Source organism: Rhinolophus ferrumequinum, chromosome 9 (genome assembly GCF_004115265.2).
Source record: "Rhinolophus ferrumequinum isolate MPI-CBG mRhiFer1 chromosome 9, mRhiFer1_v1.p, whole genome shotgun sequence".
NCBI classification, from domain to species: domain Eukaryota; kingdom Metazoa; phylum Chordata; class Mammalia; order Chiroptera; family Rhinolophidae; genus Rhinolophus; species Rhinolophus ferrumequinum.
The window spans coordinates 31122919-31141373 of NC_046292.1; the positions used below are offsets into that span (position 1 = coordinate 31122919).

The 18455-nt window shown below is 55.1% G+C and overlaps 1 protein-coding gene across 6 annotated transcripts in view; it reads right to left on the reverse strand.

The window, feature by feature from the left end:
* The window catches only part of SLC6A9 (solute carrier family 6 member 9), a 30523-nt gene extending 17109 nt beyond the window's left edge, over positions 1 to 13414 (reverse strand). Inside the window, exons 1-2 of one of the 6 annotated variants that reach the window (XM_033114914.1) lie at positions 13187 to 13414; positions 7554 to 7668 (exon numbers count right to left, since the gene is read on the reverse strand). Coding sequence is in view for 3 of the 6 variants with exons in the window: in XM_033114908.1 (XP_032970799.1) it covers positions 2024 to 2068 (45 nt within the window). In the remaining 3 variants the exon portion in view is untranslated. Of the gene's footprint in view, positions 1 to 1273; positions 1382 to 2023; positions 2304 to 7553; positions 7669 to 12953; positions 13004 to 13186 lie in introns of those variants that run through there. The other 5 variants (XM_033114909.1, XM_033114910.1, XM_033114913.1 and 2 more) reach the window with 5 other exon arrangements.
* Positions 13415 to 18455: the final 5041 nt, after the last annotated feature.

Genomic DNA, 18455 nt, shown 5'->3' on the forward strand with positions numbered 1-18455 from the left:
TTTCTGACTCTCTCCTGTATTTTCCGTTAGTTCGCACTAGATTTCTAGACTACTTAAAAAAAAATGTTATTGCTTTTTTTCCTGATTATAAAAGCATTATAAGCTTATCACACACACACAAAAACTGGAAACTACAGCAAAGTGTAAAAGAGGACACAAAGCTGCAAAGCTGGCTCCCAAAGTGACCACCCCGGGATGCACCCCTCCTTTTTCCATGCACAGACTCAGAGACGGCCAGATTCCTACCGCAGGCTACGACTCTGCTCTGGCTCCTGACTCCCGCCCTCTGAGATCAGTGTCCACTAGATATTTTTGTGAATTGTTAGCTCCCTCCTCCTGCTCTCGATGGACACTAAGGAATCCTGGAGCTGCCTGGCTGGGCGGACCCCGCTGGGATCTAGCAGGCTTCTTGTTTGGGATTCTGCAGCCCCAGGGTTTGCTCATGGGATGAAGTCCATCCAAGACAAACTTTATGGAGGAGAACGGGCAAGACCCCACATCCCAGACTGACCTTGAGCCAAATCCAGATCGCTGGCAACTTTCTCTGAGCCTCAGGGGGAAATTTAAGCAGAACAGCCATTACAGTAAACTGGCTGCCTCAGGAGAGGAGCCCACAACCTCCTCACACCCGTGGGTTCTTGTTCTTGTTACCCCGTTTTCTCCCATCAGTCCAGGGGCCCAGCTGTCCCTTAGGTAGCACCTGTCCTGCAATGACAGTCTTCTGTCTTTCACCTGGTCTCACTTATCCAGACATAGGAAAGAGTCAGGGCCATGGCTGGAGGAGTAGGACCATGGGAAAATCTACACCTGATCAGTACACAGGGCTGTTAGTGCCTCCTGCCTCAAGGAAAACCTCAGAGTAATCTCTGGGCACCTGTCAGGTATCCAAGCTCTCAAATAGCAGGTAAGGGAGGCAAGGACATGCCTTGTGCTATTTCACCCCAGAGCCATGACTGGCACAGAGGGACCTGCCAGTTTTGTGGCTAGCAGACAGAAGATGCACCCCACAGGCACGCCAGGCTCTGCTCCAGGCCCTGCAGAGCAATGACGGGGGACATTGGGTGGGCCCTGCCTCTGCCCTAGAGAAGCCCAGCAGAATGCCTTGCACTGTAGTGGCCATGGGCAGTCTCTACCCATCAGTTGGCAGCAGGTTGGCCCTGTGGGAAGTGGCTTGGGTTTTTGACCCTAGCAGTCCTGAGGTTTGAAGGCAGCGCTGCATAAGGCTTCTCCCAAACCCAACCTACGTCTCCCCAGGGAACATTCCTTCTCTTACCTTCTGAAGGTCAAGTGAGGATGCCCTACAGGGAGAGGGGTGGCTTTCCTGGTCCTCTCACCGTCACTGCCATCAGCCCCATTGTGCCTGGCATCCCTGCCCATCTCCCGCTTCCAGAGACAAGGGCACATCAGTACCCACCCCACTCGGGCACTTGCCCTGGACACTAGTGAACATTCTGTCGATCTCTCTCCTTCCAGCTGAGAATCTGGCCCCCTCCCCATCCCCCACCTCAGCACTGCGCCCATGTACCATGTCCCCCCTCCCCATCCCCCACCTCAGCACTGCGCCCATGTACCATGTCCCCCCTCCCCATCCCCCACCTCAGCACTGCGCCCATGTACCATGCCCCCTGCCCCGTCACCCACAATCCCCATAGGAGTAACCGCGGTGGCACAATGGGGCTGTATTGATTAGTACAATTCCTGGGCACCTCCGGCCCGTCTCCCCGGGAGCTCGGACAATGCAGCTTTGATACACAGAGCAGATTCTCAGCAGGTCCTTGAGCTGGGGGAGCCCTCACCCCCCCACCCCCTCCCCCGTGCCCCCACCACACAGCTAAGTCTTCCTGCGCTCCTTCGCACAGTTGCAACTTTCTGGGTCACTTTGGCTGGTGTCTGTCTCACTGGCTGGCTGTGCCTGCCCCTCCCTGGCACAGACCACTCAGCCCCTCTCCCCACCCCCCCCCGCCCAGCCTCCCAGCCTGCCTGGCACCAGCAAAGGGGCTCAACCTTCTGGAAGGTGACTGACCTGTTCTGGGGAGGAGGGGGCCACAGGTCCATGAGCTGCAGCCATCCTGGGTGAGCACTTTGAGAGGAGCACGCGTGTCTCCACCGCTCATTCACACCTCTGCCAGCTCCAGGCGACACTGACGCATCCCCTGCCTCTCCCGCTGCCGGCCGGCTGGGCAGCGTCAATTACTTTCACCTCATCTCCTCGCGAAGCTCTGCCTCCCCCTCCCGGGCCTCCCCCTCCGGCCAGTCCCCGTGCAGCCCAGTGTGAGTCTCCAGAGCCAGAGTGAGGCATGGGGTTGGTTGGGTTTTGCCCTTGTTCCCAGCAAGTTATTGGAACAAAAAACACTCACACTCACAACCAGAGAGTGAGGCAGAGCGGGCGCGGGAGAGAGTAAGAGGGCGGTTCACTTCTCTCCCAGAGCTGAGCCTCAGGGCCGATGCTTCCAAGCCCTTAGGCCTGGCATTTGGTAGGCTCCTGGTAGGGTGGCCAGGTGCCACTGGTCACTAGAGATGGTGAAAGGGCAGGAAGAAGGGGGCAGCCCCCGGGTCACTACCAAAGCATCTCAGACTTCTTAGAGTGGGCTGGGGGATGGTGGGCCTTGTAGCTGTCTCCCCACCCTAGACTTGGGGGTCCCCAACCAGTCCTTGTAGGAGAATGTGACTGTCTGTGCAAAGAAAGCTATGGCCTAGTGAACTGTGCTTTTACCTGTCTGAAGAAAGATGGCATTAGCCAAGAGGGTGGTCACCACAGAGTCCAGACAAAGGGGGACCCACAGAATAAGGACCCTTGGGGATTTGTACTTTGTTGCCCAGAACCTGAGGTGTTGCTTTGGGAGTGTGTGCGCTGCACAGGCTGGGTACAGCCCAGCAGGTGTCACCATGACTGAGTGAGATGTGACTCAGACCTACTCAATCCTTCTCTGAGGCCACACTCACTGGTAGTGTCCAGTTGCTGGTGAGACACCACAAGCTAGTGGCCAGGAAGGTGGGCATGAGTGGTCTGGTCCTGGCAAGGCATAGCTGTTTTTGGAAATCGATAGGCTGGCAGAGGGCCTGGTACATGGTAGGATCTTAGTAAACACCCCTCAAGTGGCAGCATGCATGAATTCTGATGTAAGAACAGCTTTCCTGCAAGTTTGGTAAGGGTGGAGACCCCAAAGGGAACATGGCAGGATGACATTGAAATCAAAAGGACACAGGCTTTAGAATCAGATAGGCCTGGGTTCAAAGCCCAGCTCTGCCAGTTTCCCACCATAGATATCTTTAGGCAAGTCACTTAACATCTCGTTTCTTCATCTCTAAAATGGGAATAATATCCACCCATTATTGAATCTAGTGAGCATTAGTAATAATAGTAACAGATTAACACATATTAAGTGTTTACTATGAGCCAGACACTCTCCTAAACATCTTATATATATATTAACTCATTTAATTCTCCCAACAACCCCTTGAGGGAGGTATATTATTATCCTCATTTTGGGGGGCAAGCCTTGGCTCAAGCAAGTATTCTAAGAATGGCCTCGGACTCCACTGACTCAGCGGCTCACTGGGCCAGCCTTGTGCAGCCAGCTCCCCAGACACGCTCTGCTGACTTCCTGCAGGCACAGACTGAGGGCCAAGGCCCTGGCTCGGCCACCGGCTCCAGGAAGGCCCGGTCACCCATGATGCCCAAATGCTCTCTTCCACCCAGGGTGGGCTCGGGGTTCTGGCTGCCCTGGCCTGGGCTGGGTGCCCAGAACAGGCAGCCCTGGCTGGACGGCTTTCTCTGGCTCTGGCCATGGGGACAGGAGGCGGCAGCAGCCCAGCTGGGCCCTGGCTGTAATGAGGCCTCATTAGTGGGATCCAACTGCTCCAGCCCCACTTAGGGAGGCTGGCTCCCCCAGCCCCCACCTCTGACTTTTCTTAATAAGAGTGGGCATGCTTCCAGAGGGGTAAGGAGTCGAGGGGCTTGTTGTGCCCTGTGACTCTGGGGGAAGGTCCTGCTGAGCTAGGACTTCTGGGGGTGGGGGGAGGGCTGCCGGGAAGCTGCATGAGGGGTGGGGAGCGCCCAGAACTGAGGAGGTGGGCTCCAGGGAGAGTGGGGAGGGGAAGAAGACCAAGGGGAAGGGCAGGCAGGGTCCTCGGTCCAGAGAGGAAGCCTGAGGAAGGCTGGGCCTTATCCTTTGGATCTAGATGTTGTCCATTTCACTGGGGAAGGGGGGTTGTACCTCTAGGACCATCTAGGCTGTCCTGGATAGGAGAGTACCCCCGCTGTGCTAGGCCTTACATAAAGAAAGCATCCACTATGTGCCAGGACCTGTATTGAGAAAGCACTCACTGTGTGTCAGCCCCATGCCAGTGAGCCCCTGTGGTGTGCAAGGTCCTGCACTAGGTGAGTGTCCCACGTATGCCAAATGCTATGTCAGGTGAGGACCCAGTGTCTACCTAGCCCTGAGTAGGGTAAGTACCCATTGTGTGCCTGGCACTGTGCTAGATGAGTGCCCACTGTGCAACAAGTGGCCTCTATATTAAGGGAGTGCTCAATGTGTGCCAAGTTGTTACTAGCGGAGCACTTGCCACATGCTGGAACTCGTGCTAGGTGCGTGCCTAGTAGGTGAGACCTTCTACCAAGGGATGCCCAACGTGTGCCAAGCCTTGTGCTTGGTGAACGCCCAATATATGCCAAGCCGATGCTAGTTGAGCACTTGTTACATGCCAGGACTTGGGCTGGGTGAGCACCCACTGTGTGCCAGGCCCTGGAATAGATGCTGCAGACAAAAGACGTCCAAGTCTTCATTTCAAAGCAGAATAGAACAAACAGGCCAGGGCGGGACGGCCCCAGGTGGCCTGTGGTGCTTGCAAAGCCTTCTGGGATGACTTAAATGCTCTGGCATTCATGGCCCTAGCCCAGGTGACTCTGCTCTTATTCGTCACGAACCTTCCCAGTGCGGAAGCAACCAGGGAGCTCAAAGACATGGAGAGCAACCAAAGAGGCTCACCAAGGCCTCTGCTGCCCAAGACACTGTATGAGTGGGGAGTGGGCATGGGGGAGGGGACTGAGCCAGCCAGCTTGTGAACTTGGTGTAAGCCTGGAGGTTTAAAACTGACTCAGTGGGGCTCTCCTGTCCTGGGCTCCTCTCCTCCAGCTTCCTGTTCTCTGAGCCCCTGGCAGCCCCACCCCACATGGAGATATTACGTAGGTCTCCATGGAAGGACCACCCCACCCACCCCCAGTGCCCCTAAGCATCCCAGCTGCTCCCAGGCTTGGAGGCACCCTGGCCAGCTGGGTTCTTGCACAGCCTTGTCCTAGGAGCTGCTGAGGCGTGAGGGAGGCAGCTGAGCTGGCCTGGCAGAGACCATCTGGGCTGGGAGTGGGGGAGGGACACGTGCAACAGGCATGTGGGCCTGGGCACGTGCTGGGAAGTGGCTTGCTCCTCCATGGGGCGCCTGCCACATGAAGAGCCCGGCAGAAGCCCCCAGGATAACACACGGTATCTGTGAACACTGAAGAGACCTGGGGGGGCCCATGTCCTCACTCCCAAACCTGGGGTCAGGGGGGATGGAAATGAGGATACCATCTGCCTACCAGGGCACAAACAGTGACAGAAGCCACAGACCTGGGATGGTCCAAGTGTCACTGGCTTCTAAGCATGGCCCTCTGTCCTGTCTTACCATGGCATCTAGAGAAGGGGTATGTCTGAAAGAAGCATCCTTAGCCATTTGTTCTTAGGAGAACGCAGCACCTAATAAAGTTCTGGCCGAGCTACCTAGGTTAGCTAGGAAAGAGAGCGCTCCTCAGAGGCTGTATCCTAGAGACAAGCAGTGAATGGAGGAGGCTTCAGTTCCAAACGGGGCCCAAGAACAGCGGAATAGCGTAGCCCAAGGTCATCAGCAGAACTGAAAAAGAGGCAAGAACAGAATGTCGAGCAACCACGGGGTTGCCCAGGGGACAGATGCTATGAGCCTCAAGTGCAGCAGCAGCGGGCAGAAGCCAAAGGGCAGAGGGCACGAGGAAAGCGAGCCCCAGCTATCTTTAGGCACATCCTGGTGCTGGGAACCGAGTCCCAAGGCAGCATTCCCTTCCACAGCCCGGCTGGCCTGAGGCTCCGGGAAACTCAGCTCCGCCAGGGTTTCTGGGACATTGTGATTCATGCTCCCTACGGCCCACGTGGGTCCCACATCTCTCCTGCTTGCTCGCCCCAGTGCTTTCAGGGTCACTCTGGAGAAAGAAGCGCAGCCAGGGAGTACACAGAGGGTTTCTTAGGTTTCATGGGGTTCGGAATCTCCAAGTAGGAAGAGGCAGAGCCACACCCCACTTCCTCAATAGGCCCATGGCAATTCCAAGATTTCTCTGGGAAAGGGGAGGCCGTTCTTGGTTCTATCACAGCATCCACTCCTAGCAAGTGTTTAGGTCATGAGACCTCCATCTCTGCCTATTTCTGAGCACCCAGAGATCCGGACGTCTCGGGAATACTTGCAGAAGCTTTGTTCATTCAGACTTGTTCCAACCAGGATGGGACCAGACTAGAGCAGGCCTAAGGGGCAGGATGGAGGGGACGGAGCCTGGAGTAGAATCGCCTATCCCCCTCCCCCAAATCATTTCTGTGGGCCAGGTCCTTTGAGTCCCAGAAATGTTTGATGCTAGATGGCTTGTTTTGGGAGGGCTCAGCAGAGACCCTAGGCCAATCCACCTTTCACTAAATGAGAAAAGCAGCAGAAGAAATTGATGTGGGAAAGAGAGGGGTCAAGGCAGGGGCCATGCTCGTCACTGGCTTTCTCCTCTGACAGCACCCAGCCTAGTTTGTCCGAGGCAAGATCCCAAGAGGAGACACACAACCGCTGCCCTGGAGTAGGATCTGGCATGTTTTCCCTGGTTCCTGCTGCCAGTGCTGCCCTGCTCCGTCCATCAGTGTGAGTCAAAGCGCTCACCGAGCCCTGCTCTTGCCCTCTGCTTCTCACGGCCCCTCACCACCGCCTCTCTTGTGCTCTGAGGCAGTGGGCAAAGAACGGGCCATGGCTTGGGAAGGAGGAAGGGGAGGTTCTCTGAGAGGACTCAAGAGAGGAGTCAAACGAAATGTTCTATGTTACTTATCAGAGTGGAAGTAGAGAAAAACCTGACAGGGACAGAGGACCCCTTGATCAGCCCAAAGTGAACACTCCCTGCGGCAGACAGAGCACTGGGTGGGGGCGGGGGTATCCCAGCCCCAGGATAGCCCCAGGGGTCCCACTGTCCTTCCAGCAGGAACAGCTGTAGCCTTCTTTCCAGGGTGTCTCTTGTGACAGGATGCTGAGTGGGCCTCCTGCCTCCTGGCATGCCTTAGCAGGCTGTGTGGCAGAATCTGGCTTGCTATGCGCTCGGAGCTGTGGCAGTGTAACCTGCCAGGGGAGAAGCTGCTTGCCCAGGCCTGGGATAAGCCTAGCACTCAGGAGTCCTAGCGGCGCCAGACTCAGGGCCCCACTGAGCCTCCTAGGCTCTCCTGTCCTGGCAAGCGACTGGAAGAAGGCCCCAGAGGGGACAGCGCTCCTGTCCCCCTTCCTCCCTGCAGTCTGGTCTCTGTACTCACCAGCATCCCTTTGGCACCTTTTCCCACCATGGTGGCAGTGGGTTGGGGCTCTGGAGTCCCAGGCCACAATCACACGTTCTGCTTCCAGCACCTTTCAGGCCACAGAACTCAAGAGCTGTGGAGAGAGCAGAGAATGGGGTGAGGACCAAGCCAGGGCAGGCAGGGACAGGACATGTATGGCCCTCAGGGCTCTCCAGAACAAGTAGTGTAGGGTCCAGACCACCGGATGGCAGGCTTCACTTCCCTCCCACCCTGGCCATCCCTCTGCTAAGCCACTTCTCATCTTGCTCCTTTCTGGATGTCCCTAGATCCTCTCCCAACCCTTCCCCTGCATCCAGTCTTCCTGTCCCAATGGGCAAAGGTCTATTTTTGACTCTCCAGATGCCCAATTCTATAAAAGATGAAAAATGAACACAGAACTGAACTGGGTCCAATTCCTTCATCATCTGCGTGAATGGCTTCAACCTCTCCCCTGAAGGGGAGTGTGCTTGGATCAGCATACTTACGGCAGCCAGACAGCCAGGATGGTCCTTCCTTATCCTGGTGCCACTCAGCTTGGGCTCCAGGGCAGTTGGGCTTGTTATGTCACTAACTTGGACCATAAGCTTTGGACACACCAAACCCACCATGTGCGGGCATGCTTCCCTGCCCTTGCTCAGGCTGTCCCCTGCCTGCAATACCTTCCCTCTTGTTCACCAGGTGAAATTCTACAAATTCTTTAGGACTGTGCTGAAGTGTCGCCTCTTCTCTGTAGCCTTTCCTGACACTCTCCCTCAGCAGAATGAATAAATTGCTTCCTCCTTTCTGTTTTGGGCAGATTTCTACTAGTATTCTTATCAAGTCATATTAGACTAATTTGCATTTAAGGCTGTCAACCATGAGTCTGTGGGCTATCTGAGGGCTGTGTTTCATTTACCCCTCAGTGCCCAGCACCTAGGACAGTGTTCAGCTTACAGGAAGTGTGGGTTGAACTGAATTGAAGGGAAATGGGTAAGGCTGAGCCACTGGAATGAGGGTCCAGGTCAGCCAAGATCTTGCAGGAAGAATCTGAGAGGCAATATGGTGCTGGTGAGCTGAAGGGGGCAGCAAGCAAACCGAAGGAGCAGGCAAACGGCCATGCTGGTGTATACAGGTTTAACGTTAGACGCAGATGGAAGAGGGTTGTTTTTGACAGGCCACAGGAAAGAAATCAACCTTTAGGGAGCCTCGAGGAATTCTCTCAGAGGAAGAAAAACCTGGCTGGGTCAGATAGACAAGGACAGTCAACCTCCATAGGGCCTGGTCCCAGGAAGAATTGGGCTCTGCTTCTTGGGCCCTCCCTACCCTCCTAGGAAGCAAACTTTACCCCAAAGGCTGTTCTTTGTCACTCTGACCCACCCACAGCCATCTGTCAAGGGCCACCTCTGACCCACAGGCCCAGGAAGTCTTTGGAAGGCTAGAAGAAACCAGGAAGAAGTTCTTTGCCTATGCAAATCAGCCTTGGCTTCCTTAGGCCTTTGCCCTGGTCACTAGGTCTTCTGCATGGCCTGAGGCAGCTGAGCATGTAACTTGTAACCATTCGCCTTTTGTCAACCAAGCTGGCCTCTCTGCCTCTCAAAGTGTCCTCCTAAAGAGGTCCCTGCTCATGGCTTTGTTCTCCTGGGGCAGTCAGGAGAAGTGCTGGTGTATGATCGGAAGTGCTCCCTTCAGATCATACATAGCCTTGGCCCCCTCACTCACCGCACCCCTCCCTCCAAGCTGTAAGCTCTAGATTTGGCTTCCCCAAAAGCTGTCCCTCTGTCAACCAACAAATAACGACAGTGTTGACAGTAATAACAACAGATGGCATTAGAGGCACCTCATGGGTTGGGAATCATTATGCCCTCTGGTCAGGGGAAGGGGAGTAAACTGAGGACACTGCCCTAGAACTTAGGTTACAGAGTGTTCTCACCTAGAGTTTCCCCGAGCACTGACTGCAAACGCAGTCCATGCCCTCAAGGCTCTTATATATTAGTGTGGAAAAGACTACTTGGTGGCCACTCTAGGAGAATGAGTTGGGCATAAAACTTTGCTGCTTCCCCAGCTTCTGACATTACTATTAAACGGCCCCATCCATCCATTAAAAAAGTACCAACTGAATGCCCATGACATGCTAGGCTCTCTTCTAGATGTTGGAGATCCACATTACCCAGGCACCAGACCTGCCTCTAACCCACATAGGGGCCACCATTGCCAAGCAGTGGGCAGGACTCAGGTCAGCATGTGAAGAAGAGCTTGGGTTCTGGGACCTGGTAGCCTTGGGCTGGAATTCTGGCTCTGCCATTCACTGGGTGTATGACTTCAGGCAAGTTACTTAACCTCTCTGAGCCTCGGTGTTCTCAGTTTGGAAGATGGGGCTACTAATATTTCCTTTGTAAATTCTGAAGCTTCTGCTTCATTTTTGACTTAACTGCAAGTTCTCCATATTTTCCTCTCCTCAAATCCATTAATCTTCCCAACGCCCTGATTTTCTCCAATAGTTCTCCACAACCAACAGGATATGGCCTAAATTGTTTAGCAGGCATTTGAGGCTGACCACAATTCAATTCATTTATTCCACAAATATTTATTTCAGGTTTTCTCTGGGCCAGACTTATGCTAGCACCAAGAACTCATTGGTCTCTGTCCTCCGGAAGCTTACAGGATAGGGAGGACAGTGGCACTGATGTCTTAAATACATACAGTTAAAGACTGAGATAAAGGGTGTGAAGGAGAAAGATCCTTTTGTGAGAGTCCACAGTAGGTGGGTCTGACCTGTCTGAGAGTACAGAGGGCTTCCCTGAGGAAGTGATATTTGAAGGTCAGAAGCAGTGAATTAGGCAATGTGGTAACAGTGAGGAAGGGAAGAGGAAGAAAAATTCAAGCAAATGAAATAGTGTATGGAATGACCCAGAGGCTGGGACTCAGAGAGCCAGGGAGAAAGTGGCGCAATCTGACGGTGGACAAAGATGCAGGGTCTGGGCCTTTGGGGCCTGGATTTTGGTCTCTATCCTGAAGGCAATGGTAGCTATTGAAGGCTCTAAAGCAGAGTTGTAACTGTGAGGAGCACTTGGTGGGCTATGTATTTTAAAAACACCCTACATAGAACATGGAGAAAGGACTGGAGGGAAGGGAGAGTGGAAGAGAGGAAATCAATCAGGAATAGGCCCGGCCAGAGATGAGGGAGCTTTGATAGGAAGGTATACAGATTTGAGAAAAATATAGAAGGTAACATTGGTAGGAGTTGGTGATGAATTGGTCTTGGGGAGTGAGAGAAACGGAAGGTCTTTGGTTTCTGCTGGTGCAATAGGAAGCAGCCAGTGCGAGTCCCAGAGACAGTGCGGGGAGGATAACTGTGTTGAGCAAGTTGGGTTTGCATTGCTTGTGAGCCTCCCAAGGGCAGATGGTGAGAGGGTAATCACAGGACCCAGACCACCTTTACAGTCTCATTGCTCAGTCTTTCCTCTCCCCGCAAACAGGACTGTTAATCAATTTTAAAGGTCCACCTGGGCCAAGCCCTGGCGTCCTCTCTGGGGATGGAAAGGGGATAGGTTCTTTCCCTGCCCTCAAGGACCTCACACTTTAAGAGAAAGAGAAGGAAGCATAATCTCCATTCATTGGGATGTAGGGAGTGGAGGGACTGTGGGAGCAGGGAAGGGCCCTTGGTTCTGCTTGGAGCCCCGGTCAGCTACCCACGGCCACTTGTGGGACTATTCATCATTCCCAGAGGGTTCTTGCCTCCTTGCCTTTGCTGCGGTGGTTCCCGCTTCCTTGAACACCCCTGTCTCCATTTCCATCTGTATATATCCTATCCATCTTCAAAACCTGTCCCAGCGCCATTATCTTCAAGAAGCCGCCCTTTCTCCTTCCAGTTGCAACCTTTCCACTGTACCCGCAAGGCACGCTGTACATCTGATTAATACTCTCATCACACGTAGTGTTGCGGCATGTTTTCTTGTATCCAAATGTAGCTCCCCACCAGCTGGAGAGATCTTCCGGGGCAGGGGTGTGATTTTTCTGTGTCCCCAGGGATGGGCACTGAACGGTACCGCCTCAGTTGCAGCATAAGCCAAGTAAGGGGGCGTTTTCTCTGAGGTCCTTGTAAACATTTGGGCATGCTCAGTGTCGCTTATTAGTCCCTAGAACCAGTCCCCTCACCCACTACTCTCTAACCTTCTGATACTCCCTCACTTTGGGAGTCTTTAACCTCCAGGTCTTTCTCTCCTTCTCCAACCTTCTTCGCCCCCCAACCTTTATCATTTAGCAGCCGCAGCAGCATCAGGCTTCTTTCAGCAAATAGACCCAGGCTTTGTGCGGGAGCTGTCAGAGAGCCGGACTTGGCTCCTTTAAGAGTAACCAGAGAGAAGGCGTGGTCTGCGGAAAGCAGGCCTGAAAGGAGGCGCGGCTCCTTTAAGAAGCGGCCCGCAGACTGAGAGGAGGCCCAGCTGGTAGGCAGGGAGGGGCGCGGTCGCTTTCGGGGCTGCGGCACCACCCGGAGCGCCCCGATTCTTCGAAGCGGGGCGCGTCTGCTTTAATCGGGGTGCAAGGAGTATGGGAGGGGCGGGTGTTACATCAGCCACCACGTGTAGGCCTCTCGGCTGGTGCGGAGGCGGTGGCCCCGCCCCCGCCCCCTGCCGTGGAAAAGTACCGGGGCGCCCAGGTACCCGCCCCCTTGCCCCGCCCCCGGGCCGGCTCCGGCCCCTCCCGGCCTTCTGGGCAAACCCCCCTCCGGTCTGGCCCTGGCCCCACCGCCTTCTCCCGCCCCGCCAAGGCTTAAGAGTGCCGGACGCCAGCTGGGGGTGGGCGCCCCGGGCTGCTAGGCCTCTGCCCTCACCTGTGGCCGCCCAGGCCCGCCCTACAAACATACAGAATAAAGGTTGGGTTGGGGAGCGCGCGGATTCTTCCCAGGGTAGCAGCCCACAGAGAACTCCACGGCCATAGTCTCTGTCCAAAGCCGTGGCCGGGAGTCGCAGACAAAGAGAACCCGAGGGCGCCAGGACCCCAGGCGCGGCTTCCCGGGGCCGGCGGGCGCGCGGGAACCTGCAAGGGCCAGCAAGTGGGCGGGCAGATAGGGAGGCAGGCCGGCTGCAGGGGCCAGATAGGCAGCCAGGACATCCGGCGGTGCGAGGAGATGGATTCGGAGCCCGCATTCGGGGCGCAGACACGGCCTGCGGGTTCCCGGCCCCCGCAGACCCCGGCGCGCAGACCCACTGGCGCCTCAGACGGACGGTGACAGACTCTGGTTCTGGTGCTACCAGCAGAGCTTTGCGCCCGCCGCCCCCGACCGAGCCGGCGTCGGCACGCAGCGCCCCCACTCCAGGAGCGGCCCCCCACCCTCAGCGGCCGTTCCTGCCCGCTTCGGCTTCTTGGTGACAGTGGTGACACCCAGACGCGCGCACCTACCCCGACTTTTGCGGCGAGACAGACATCCCCGTGCATGCACCCACACTCTTACCCACAGATGCCCGCATGCTTGCGCGATCACACACACACACACACACACACACACATACACGCACACGCACGCACGCACTCTAGTCCTGGGGCTCAGTCCTGCGGAGCCACCAAACACCCAGACCGACGGCAAGACAGACAGAGGTGCGGGCCGCAGCGCCCGCTTCCCTCAGCCCCCTTACCATGCTGCAGCCCCCAGCCCAGGCGTGCTGGGTCCGCACCGCGGTGCGCCCAGGTGGCTTTCTTAAAGGGAAAGTTGCATCAGCCTCCTGAGGCTCGGTGCCGCCCGGAGTCAGCCCGCCCCGCCGCGCTGTTCGCCGCTCGTCCAGAGCTTGTTGTGTTTTGGTTTCGGGGAGGCAGGGGCCAAGAGTTTGGTGAAAGTTTGGAGAGTGGAGAAGGCTGGGGAGACCTAGCCAAGTCCCTCCCCTCCCTGAACTGCTCCCCTGGCTGCCCAACCCCCCCATCCCCACCCTCCTGGCCGACTTCTCAGGCTCCTCCTCCCAGGGAATAAAATTACAAGTCGCTCCAGCTTTCAGATGATTGATCCCCACGAACCCCTGGGAGTGGGCTCCACAAAGGATCCCCCGTCTCGGTTCCTCCAGCTGGAGCCCTTGGAGAAAGCAGATGTCGTCCCCTTTGGGCTAGGCTGGAATAAAGCCAGAAGGCCTGGGGCACTTCGGGGGGCTGGGTCTCGAGTTAGCCTGCCAGGCCCCCGGCCTTCTGCGCCTGCGTTCCCCCTAGAGAGAAGTCAGAGTAAATTCCATTCCCTTTGGAGCAGCGCAGCTAGGGACTGTGGGCACAGATGGGTAAGGCCTGGGTCGTACTTCTTGGAACTGGAATTCTGGGGGTAATCCTTTCTCCAGGGACCCTACTTTGACCACTGGTTTGGTCAACCCTCCTCTGAACATTGTGTTACAGGGGCTGCAGACACCAACCTGGGCCCCCTCTTCTCTCCCTGGGGAGACAGACCGGAGTTCCAATATCAGCTAAAGGAGACTTTATTAAAAGGAGCTTTAGTGAACCTCAGTTTCCTCCCCTGAGAAATGGAGAGGATGAGCTAAGGTAATGCAGATACTTCTATGTGAAACACATAGCTCCAGGCTGCCTCTGGGCAGTAATGCTTGGCAGTGGTGGAAAGAGGCTCCCACATTTGCTTACCTTGTGAGAGCCACCAGCTTTCAGGGAGAAGAGCCAGTTAATACTGGCTGCCAGAGGAACCGTTGTTGTCCCAGCCTGAGTGGGGCATATCCTTGGGAACGGGCCGTCTGCATCCTGAGTCCATTCCTCACTGTTGTCTGGTCAGGAAACAGGTTTTGTTTGTTCCCTGGGGACAATCAGCCTCCAAGAAACTGATGCACACACGCCAAACTCGCACAAGATCAATTGACGAGTGAGATTCCACTTTATTAATTTACAATCAGAGGCACTGAGCAAGATAGCAGGTATCAGGCACAGATACTTCCTGCTGATGGGACTCTCAGGTCATACACAGTGCACTCCACAGGTGTTCCCCAGGGCCCTACCATCTTGGAACTCACAACCTGTTCACATTGGAGACTTGATCAGATCTAGGAACACGTGTTGGTCTCATCAGCAAGATTATTTTCATTTTCACTTTGTCCCCAAACCTCGCAGATATCGCATGTTCAGGATTTATGTTCTCCTATGAAGGAATTGCAAGTGTGCTTGTGCCTCTGCCTGAGCAGTCTGTTATGTCTGGATTTGTGTAGGGGGATCTGTGTGTGTGGAAGAGGGACTGGATGTGCACTGCACTGCAGCCGCTCTGTATAAGTGGTGCATGTGCCAAATTCTGGGGACTGGGCATATCTGATCCAAGCCTCTCCTGCCAGGACATGAATTCTGCTTCTGGTCTCTCCCTCCCCTCTGAAGCTTGTCAAAAAGCTTCAGGGAAGGCAGGAAGGAGGCTATTGGAAGAGGCCCCTGGTAGAGGAGCCGGGACAATGACCTCCTTCCCCTTCGAAGTAGAAGACTGGGGGTAGCAGTGGGCCGAGAAGAAGACACTGAGAATGTCAATGAAGGTTCTGAGAAGTGTCATGGCCCAGGGAAAGTGGGACTTCCCGCCTTACCCTAGAGACTATGAAGGGAGGCAGGAGAGGTGTTCAGTATGCTCACAGCCAGACTCCCTGGAGGCCCTCTGCCCAGGAGAGGTGGGGCAGGTGTTCAAGATTCATCCCTTACGAAGAGAGGAGAGAGAGTTGGGATTAATCTGGGGTCAGGCAGGCAGCATAGCACCTTAGCCCCTGGGGTAGGGGAAAGAGATTTTCTCTGGGATGTTTGGGGAAGTTAGAGATGTTGCCCATGAGGGTTTATTAGACAAACAGATGGCAAAACACAAAATGTATTTGTATACATATAGATTTACAGATGTGTGTATTTTACCCATGTTGACCCAGAAAGGGCTTGAGGCAACCACATAGTGCGTTGAATCCCGAGAAGCTTGGGAGAAAAGATTTCATTTGAAAAGCTATTTCCACAAGACAGGGACTAGAGCCGCTGTTTTTTTTTCCCAACCAGAATGAGGTCCCAGGGGAGGCAGGTCTGGGCTGAGCCTAGGTCAGAGTTCCGACAGCCTTCATCCCTAGCTGTGTGCTCCTGGCCCTGGGCAGCTGGCCCACGGGGTGGGAGAATAGGGGGCTCAGGCCTGAGGACAGATAGGAGGACTACAGGGGTCAGACATCCCTCTGGCCGGCTTCTGCTTGGGGCAGGCAGCCAGCGAGGCGCCACCTGCTGTGATCTAAGGTTGTCTCAGAGCCTCGAGTTACAGTGCTATTTCCTGGGAGGACTGCATCCAGCGTCAGATCCCCCGGAGCTGACTAGTTTCCTCACTTGTTGTCATGAGCCTGAAGGATCAAAGTCTCTGCTGGGACTCATAGAATCAGGGTAGTGTGTCTGGAGGGATTAGGGATCAGGCCAGATGTGGGCCACTTCTGGAGGGCACTATAGGAGCTGGCAGCCTTGGGCACCTTGGTGGAGGGGTGCTGAAGGACCCAGCTGAGAAGTTGGGGGAGGGTGGATATTGCTTTGAGTTGCAGTCTGGCCTGTCCAATGGTTTCCACTTCGTTGGAATCCCAGGAGCTATGCTGTCAGGTTCTTCCTCCCTGGAAGTTGGAGCACAGTGGTCAGTGCCCAGCACCTTCTCTCCCTTGTCCCGCTGGAGAGGAGCAGGTTAGTTTGGGTTTAGATCCAAGAGCTGTCTCTGGGGCCCCATGTGCCTCTCGGCCCAGTCTGTTGTGCTTTCCCTGGCCCTGGTCCATGGGGGCATCATGAACCAATCATGGGACTCAGAACAAAGTTCCAGATTGGCCCTCAGTGGTTCCAGGTAAAATTAGGCATACACATTGGAAACACTGACTTTGGCCCACCTGAGGGCAACCCTAATGTCTAGAGCATTCAGTGCCCAGACATCTAAATACCTTCGAGATTCTGAAATCCAGAATTCCCAATGCCAAGGGTGCCAGAGCTCCCCACACTGTAGAAAACCCCAAACCCCGAGCCCTCGATACCTAGAGACCCCAGTGCCCAACACCCAGGAGACCTAATGCCCAGGGTGCTCAACATCTAGACCATTCAATGTTCTGAACAGCAAACTTTCAGAGTGCCAGTGTCCCAATTCACTGGAAAAGAACCTGGAGAGGAGGAAGTGGTGCCCCTGCATGACTCAGGTCCCTTCAGTGACTGGTGTTGTCTGGGGAGTGGTGGTTGGGATTGGGGGTGGTGCTGGAAGCAGAACCAGTGCTTCTTTGATATTCCCATTCTGGGCCTGGAAAGGTCAAGAGGATCTGAGGCTTTTCCTCCAGCCTCAGCTCCACCCGTGTCACGGGACCTGTGTAATGAATGTCCGTTTACTCACCGGTACTGTGTGCTGGGACTTGTGCTAATCTCTAGGAATCCCACCATGAGAGAAAAGGGGATCCTGCTCTTCTTTATGAGTCGTGCAACAGTGTGCCTGTTGATGTGTCGCCGGGAGTCAGCCTGTTGCCATCTGTGGCCCGTGTGTGGCTAAGGTCATGACTGTGAGAATGAATGGCCATTGGCATATAATGGGGTTGGTGTGAGGCTGTGAGCACAGACTGTGTCAGCAAGTTGACATGTGTGACTGTCCGAGCGGGTCTGACTATGTCCATCTGTCTGGCCATCCTTATAACTCCTCCCTACCTCACTGCGTTTCCAAGGGATAGGTTATAAGGCCCCTCTTTCCTCTGCCCCCCAGGTTCTGAAGCTCAGGCCTCCCTGTGGGGAGTGGGGGGATGACCCCCAGAGCCACCCTGCAACAGGCCTGGAGATTCCTCCCACCGCCCTTGCCCCTGCTGGACCCGAAGCTTCTTTGGTTTGGGAAGACAGGAAGAGTGGTGGCTATAAATGGAGCAGCCAACACCAAAAATAGCCATGCACCCTGGGGAGGATCCTCTGACAGCTCCGTCTTCCCAGTGCACTCAACCTGGCCTGTTGACCTGCAGCCTGGGTAGGCTCCTGTCTGACTCTACTTCCCCAACTCTTATCTAAGTCACCTCTGCAGATTTGAAAGAGGGACAGAGCAATGATGTCACTACAAATTATGACATCATAGGGAAGTATGACTTCACAGGGAGTGACACCAGGCTCCTGGTGTAGGGCTGCCTGGACGGGTGGGGCTCCATCTGTTGGCACCTCCCCACAACTCCCAGTAGCTGGGGATGGCAGGGCTGGATAAGACCATGCTCGAGGGCCCTACCTTGTCTGTCCCCCACACATGCCTGATAAGCCTCTTACCATGGACTGGCCCAGAGAGCAGGCTGGAAGAGGAGAAAGGGTCAGCTGGGGCTGGCTGAGCTCCAGGGCAGACAGTCGGGGTCAGAGAGTGCTGGCAGAGCCCCGGGAAGAGGGGGAGGAGGGGTCCCTGGGACAGCAATGTAGAGCAGTGGTTAGGAGCATGGGTTCTGAAGCCAGGCTGCCTGCATTCATATTCTAGGTCTTCTACCCAGTAGCTGGGTAAACTGGCACCTTAGTTTCCTCAATATTCCTCAGTAGAAATACTATTAGTAGTGACTATCAATCATAGTATTGTTGTGAGGATTAAGTATGTGTGAAGTAGGCATAGAAGAGGTCCTGCTGTGGAGGAAGTATTCGTCCTCCTTCCTAGGAGATCGGGATGCCCCCTAGGTGGTACCCACCTTACCCTGCAGCACATTCGGGTGGCCTGGGTCTCACTGCGGGTGTGTATATGGGGCTACATGACCCCATATACATCCCCGCACCTTCCCAGTCTGCACACACTTCAGGAATCCTTTCCAGGAATCCTGGCGTTTCTAGCACGGTATCCTGCTGCAACCTCCATGGACCCCTTGGAGCCCTGGTGCCCTCTGGTGACAAAAGCCATACATGGCAGTTACAGCTGGATCCCCAGGGCACTTCTGGCCAGACAAGTTGCTGTCACTTATCTAGTTATTGTAT